Source organism: Rhincodon typus, chromosome 4 (assembly GCF_021869965.1).
Source record: "Rhincodon typus isolate 14 chromosome 4, sRhiTyp1.1, whole genome shotgun sequence".
NCBI lineage: Eukaryota > Metazoa > Chordata > Chondrichthyes > Orectolobiformes > Rhincodontidae > Rhincodon > Rhincodon typus.
The window spans coordinates 31,655,333-31,662,389 of record NC_063335.1 but is presented as its reverse complement, the minus strand read 5'-3'; the positions used below and the strand labels follow the sequence as shown (position 1 = coordinate 31,662,389).

The following is a 7,057-nucleotide window of genomic DNA, read 5'->3' as shown; positions in this document are numbered from 1 at the left end:
GCTTGGCCTGCTGTGTTCATCCAGCTCTACGCCTTGTTTTCTGAAAATAGGCCTTACTTCCACTTTGATGCAGTTGTGCCATCTAGTGGCTTAGTGCACCATCTGCAAGTAATTCACAATAACTCTTGCGGCACTCATCAAATGGACAGTCAGAAATTACATGACACCAGGTTATCATCCAACAGGTTTATTTTAAATCACAAGCTTTTGGACCACTGCTCCTTCGTCAGGTGAAGTCACAAAGCTTGTGATGTCAAATAAACTTGTTGGACTATAACCTGGTGTTGTGTGACTTCCGACTCTGCCCCCTCCAGTCCAACACTGCCACCTCCACATCATTGAATGGAGACACGGTACATATGAGCTTTCACTTCCTTCTTTGAAATGTATTAAAATTTTAAAGTTTATAATTTGGGACAGGATAATAGGAGTGAAGCAGATATGGAGGAGGTTGTTGAGAGGTAGGGGTGAGAGGATGAAAATATAGGGGCAGAGCAAGGTGGAAGTGGGAAGTGAGTGATGGAGGAGAAAGGAAACTAAAGAGGGTTTAGCAGATTAAAGAAAGAGAAGGAATAAAGGGAGAATGAATAAAGAAGAATAGAGAAGGAATAAAGGGAGGTGGGGCTCAGAACTGGGGCTTGGAAAACCATCTCAGATGGAATGTTTAGGAAAATTACCTCAGATGGGGAGCTAGGAAAGTACCTTTTCAGTATTAGTAAAAAATGCTCAGGCTCAGTTCTTAAAAAAATATTGAAAAGCCTTGATCGTCCTTTTTTTAGAAATTACTCAACCTTAAGAAATAATAAGTCTGATATTTTTAAAAATGTCCTGAATTTTATTCTTCAGCATAGACGATGAGCATTAGATGCTAATTGCAAACATTCATAGATTTAATTGAAGATGCTTATTGCAGGCAGACCAGATATTGAATCAAAATTAGTGATTATCGGCAGATTTTATTATATCTTATTGACAGAAAGAACTTGCATTTATATATCCGATTTCAATTCTACATCATGTCCTAAAGTGCTTCATAGCCACTGCATTACTTCTGAACTTGCTTTAGCTGTTATAAATGAATTTTACTGATGTTTACTCTGTGAAACTCCAGGTCTTAATTCTTCCTGTTTCATTTGGCTTTCAACTTATTTTTTTCCTTTGAGATGAATAGCATTGTGAATGTAAATCATTGATATTTTAAATTTAATGTTCATTTGCCATCTTTTGCCAGTTCAGCCTGGATCATGCTAACACGACCAGCATCAACCATCATATATGGTTCTAGAATGGTGGGAAAGGATGAGCTGTAGGGATGATTTCCCATTCAGGAAACCCCTGTTCAAATTACAGCCTCACTGAAAATCTTCTGTAAAGTTCAGTATGAACTCAGCCAGGGCCAACTTGATGGAGTCAATTTACTAACAATCATTTGGTAATTCAGAACTTCAGTCGAGATTTTATCAAGACACATTTTGTCAAAGCTTTTCATTAGGATAACTCAAGAATTTTCACAAAGAAACAATATATTTATACTGTATGAGAGGACAGTACTGACTGGTTGGCAAGTGGTCTCCAATCTGTAGAATTATTGCCATGGAGAATGTACAAGTTAATTATAACTGACAGATATCTGTCAAGATTGAAATTTTAAATCAAGCAGGTTTACTCTTGATTCATTGCCCTGAGAAATGAACCAGACAATGGTTGACATCTAACTTTTAAAGTTGAAAAGGGGCAGAATGTTTATTCTGTGAGAAGAACAGGACCCTATGTATTGATTTAACTAGCTTCCAGGAACATGAGTGCACCACATTTTAAGCCTGACTCAAATCCTAAATTGGTTGTTAGCTTAATTCTTTGCACACTCAAAATTATTTAGCAAATGTTGCTCTATCATAGAATCCCCCTATCACTGGATGTTGTTTCTGAGTTTTGCAAAACCAGGCCATTTGGATATGGTCAGTACTTCATAGCAAACAGCCACTCAAAATGCCATTTGACATAAAAATCGAAAGAACTGCTGATGCTGGAAATTAGAATCAAGAACAGAAATTGCTGGAAACGCTCAGCAGGTCTGGCAGCACCTGCAGAGAGAAATCAGAGTTCGGGTCACCTTTGATCACTGGATCCAAAATGTTAACTCTGATTTCTCTCCATGATCTTTCAGTATAGGGGATGGACCTACACATCTAGGATCATACTGGTGCTGAAATTCATACACCACTACATTACTCATTAGTGTGATAGGTAGAACATATTTTCAGTTTGAGAGCAGCATTGTGTCAGTGGCAAGCACCATGCGTATTGCTACTATAAAATAACAGCATGGAACAGCTAGCTCCACTGTCACTCAAACCTTTTGAACTACCTTACCCTTCCAGGGTAATGTGAGGTAGGCTGAGCACTTTTCAGGGCGAAATGTGACAGTCTTAGGCCTGTTAATTAGTGGTATTTTTGGTGTTTCTTGTGAATTGTCCTGGTGGAGGAAAGACAAAATACGTCAACAAAATCTGTCTTTCTTTTCAGCAATTGAACGAGATGCACCGTGCTAAACATGCCTCTGATAAGAAACAGAGGAATTACTGTGGTCTTACATTAGACTAAAGAGCATCACCCTCGTGTCTGAAAGAGATGAAAAGGCAAAACATCTTTTCACAGAAAATAGGACTCAATTATCTATAGCCCTCCATACTCAGCAGAAGTACTGACTCTTCCTGGGGTATTATTACAGGAACATTGGCAGCCTTCCAGTACTTTGCTCAAGGGGTCATTCTTGATGTCATAACATAGTTATTGAGAGTCAGCAAAGTATTGAACCATCATAGTCAACAGGATTGCCTTTCAAACTGATACCAATACATGTGCATGTTCCAGCAGGAGTCACTGCGTAGTAATTGAAGGAGGTTAGAAGGATTCCTGACTCATTTCCTTTACCTAACACGGTGACATTGAGCTCATTCACTTTCATTTCTATACTGCCCTTTCATAGCCTCAAGACATACTCCAAGGTTGTTTTACAACAAAGTAAGAATCTGTATTTTTAATATCCACTCCCTGTTGTAACATAAGCAATCATTCCTCACACCAGAGATTAATTCTGTAACATTTCTGTTTCATATGAACTCAGAACTATATCATGCACTGTACTAAATGATTGGGAGGACACAAATGATCAATCATGACAGGCATTTATAATTATATGTTTACATTGATATGTCTTCAGACTCTTTACATAAACTTATAAAGAAATTATTTTAGACTTTTTTATGGTGACAACACTAAGGTTGTCAACGTACAATTCGCACAGCCTGAAAACAATGATGTTTATATTGTTTATTCTGAATTTTTTTCCATCTGTTTCAGGTCAAAGTAAATGACAGACAACAAATGATCATGAACAGCTGGGCTCCTGCTGAAGATGTATTTCAAACTACAGTTCCGAGCAAAGAGAAAACATTATCAGGTGTGGGCAGGTACACCCACATAATAATTCATTTCTGATCAAAACTCAAGTCAAGGACTAATTTTTAGGCATATCCAAGTTGATTAAGAAATGCTACTTGGTTCTGCTTACTGACTGTTTCTTGTCCAATTCTCTACATTAATAGTATCTAATATGGAGCATCCAGTTAAAATATATATACTGAAGCAATCAGTAAATTCAGTAGTCAAGTGATCTGTTTCAGGCAAAATCCACTGTGAAACAGAAAAACATAAAACTGGACTTGTGCTGAAAGTGAATCTGATGGTAGCAACTGTTTCTCTGTAGCATATTTGAATGAGTCAGTTTTCAACTTGTACAAAAATACCTTTTTTTAATGGATTTATGAAGTATTAACTCTTAACACATTTGTAAGATGATGTTAGCACCCCCGTATTTTGTAGTCTTGTGAATGTTACAAATATTTTATGGGCAACATCTTTTAGGCCATTCAATGGATTATAGATTAGGTGATTAAAAGAAATCTTTTATTCTTATCATTGCTGTGTTCCTCTCACTGGAGTAGTTGAAAACCTTGTTCATGTTCTTCTGCTCAGTAGAGCATGTGGCATGATTGTAATATCCACATTGATAAATCCAGTCTATAATCATTCCCCATTGTTTCAGAGCCCACAGAAAACTATACTTATAGCCTTCACTTGGAGCACATCCACAGGCAGCACCTAGACTCCACAGCCTAGATGTTCGACCTCACCTGAAAAAGAAGCATGCAAGACCTGGGCTGCATGCATATGCTCACCTTGGTTCAGCAATGAAAGACTTCCCCAGGCACAACACTCCCTGCTTATTAATGGTACAGCTGTCAGGGGAAATCTAGCACCTTCACTTCTACTTTAAAAGCACTCGCATGTCAATTGCAAGAACATGATACTGACATTATTGGTGTATTAAGAGAGAGGGGTGTCCTTGAAATTTGCTTAGATCGGTTGTTTTCTAAGAACTCCGGCAGAAGGTGTTACTGGTGGTCAACGGTGCTCTTCCATTTCATGGATTTTAATGCAGTATTGCAGTATATTGAACCAAGACCAGAAATCAGGAAATATATCAAGGTGTGTACAAGCTTTGCTTATGCAAGCTGATAATCCACACAGTTTCCCACAGCACTAAAGTTTACCTGTCCAGGCTGTGTCTGCAATTGCTGGTGTGCCAACAGTACTGGCAGGATTGATGAGTCTTGCTTGAAGCCCGGAAACTAACCTGAATTGGGAGCTAGCTAGGGAAACAAAAACAACACAGAAGACATGTGCAGGATGAATGAGTCGTAATTGTTGCCAACAATATGGGTTGTAGCTTGCATGATTTGCTGTCTGCTACAACAAAGTAGCTGCATTCCTTGAAAATGCATCTGCTGCGCATATTTGGGGAATGTAATACGTTACTCCTGGCATGGAATTGAGTGACCCCTGATACAATAGTGGATTGCACATTAAGCATTGAGCTGGCATAGCCTGGGATAATCCCTGGTGTAAACATTAATGACTACTGTGTCCATAACTGTCATAGGAATTGCTTTCCATGCCATGGTTTGAAGGCTGAGTCATGGCTGCAGCAGATGATGCAGCTCTTTGATATTTCCCATGGTGAAAGAATGGCACCTGAGGTCTTGCTACTCAGTGATGTTGATAGATAGGAACTGTTCACTAAAGATCCACTGTGTGGCTGGTCTGCTATACTGACCTCCCTTCCTCTAGTCACATCCAAAGAACAAGAGAAATAATGTCACACTATAAAAACCAAGCTGTTCCCAGAATCAAAATAGCGAGAAGCTTCAGCAATTAACTAGCAACGCAATATGTCAAACCAACAAGTAACCGTTATGAGATCAATGAACCCTTTAAGTAGCACTCCTTGATGACTGTGTCATGATTTTCTAGCGGAGTTCATCTCTAAAGAATGAGATACTTGAACACATTATTCCATATTCCTTAGGTATCATCTTACACGATACAACAGACACAATCCAATTAAATGTCTAGGCTAACGAATCAGTTTGAAGAGGGCATTCAATAATATGGATATTAAAGTCTAGAAATTACTTTTGATGAAATTAGCAAATGGACAATTCATGTACAAGGATGAGGCTTTCTGTCTGCTATTGTAACAGGGTGGGTGTTAAATAAATGCCCACTTACCTTAACCATAATGTCCAGTCTGATCTATGGAGAATGGGGGAGAGGGACTAACCCATTTAGTGACTATTCAAACAATTTCAAGTTTAAACTCTGAACCAGTGATACGTATTTGTTGTATACAAAATTCTAAAATGATGGTGCATTTTATTCAGAATATGAAATTTAGATGAACAGAATTTTCTGATGTTGAACTTTGTATACATTTTGCAAAGATGGAAAGAAATCTAAGTTTAATCTAAACATATTTTCTGGAAATACTTTCTCAAGAGAAGCTTTACTTCCTAATGTACCAGGAAGCATATCTCCAACAAAACAGGCTAGCAACTCCCAAGCACCAAATTTCTTATCATGATCAAGATCAGACAGCCCAAGACCCCTCTCTATGGCTGATATCAGTCCAGCAATTCCAGGATTTCATCCCTTTTTGTAAGCCCAGCCATTTCCTGGCAACGGGAGATGTAATGAATGGATTATCCCCAACCTCCAGATCATGAGAAATTCCCAAACTTCTGAATTCATTCCCATATCTCTTCACAAGGAACTCTCATTCACTCAGAGTTAGCACATGTAGTCTCGAGGCATTCTGAAGGGATTTGAAACAATTCCAAGCGAAAGTGATCGATCCCGGAGAAGACCAACGCCTGAAGCAGTAGCTTGTTGTCAGGTAAAGAAAGAAGTTGCTGATAACTTTGCAGCCGTGGTGCAGCAGGAAGCTGCTCAGATTGGTCTTTTGTCAGCACGGGCACAGCCCCTCCCCAACACAGATGGCACAGGAATACAGTGCCCAAACTAACAACTTTCCTGAAACTCTGCTGACAGAGCTGAATGCCCAACTTTTAGCATTATCACTTTCCACTCTATTAATGTCAAAATCAAACGTTGCAACTGCTTGACAAACTTGTTTTCACAGTCAGAGTCATTGGGATGTACAACACAGAAACAGACCCTTCGGTTCAACTCATCCATGCCGATCAGATATCCTAAATAAATCTAGTCCTATTTGCTAGCATTTGGCCCATATCCCTCTAAACCCTTCCTATTCATGTACTCATCCAGATGTCTTTTAAATGTTGTAATTGTACCAGCCTCCACCACTTCCTCTGGCAGCTCTTTCCATACACACATCACCCTCTACGTGAAAAAGCTGCCCCTTAGGTCCCTTTTAAATCTTTCCCCTCTCACCTTAAACTTATGCCCCCTAGTTTTGGACTCTCCCACCCCGGGGAAAAGACCCTGTCCATTCACCCTATCAATACCCTAATGAATTTATAAACCTCTCTAAGATCACCCCTTAGCATCCAACGCTCCAGGGAAAATAGCCCCAGCCTATTCAGCCTTTCCCTATAGTTCAAACTCTCCAAACCTGGTAACATCGTTGTAAATCTTTTCTGAACCCTTTTCAAGTTTCACAATATCCTTCCTA

At 39.1% G+C, this 7,057-nt stretch overlaps 1 protein-coding gene across 2 annotated transcripts in view; it reads left to right on the top strand.

The window, feature by feature from the left end:
• The window catches only part of LOC109921045 (sodium/potassium-transporting ATPase subunit beta-1-interacting protein 3), a 395,549-nt gene extending 388,897 nt beyond the window's left edge, over positions 1 to 6,652 (top strand). For both annotated transcript variants that reach the window (XM_048595878.1, XM_048595877.1), the window contains one exon: positions 3,364 to 6,652. In XM_048595878.1, coding sequence (XP_048451835.1) covers positions 3,364 to 3,377 — 14 coding nt within the window. In that variant the 3' untranslated portion in view covers positions 3,378 to 6,652. The remainder of the gene's footprint in view (positions 1 to 3,363) is intronic.
• The last annotated feature ends 405 nt before the right edge of the window (positions 6,653 to 7,057 follow it).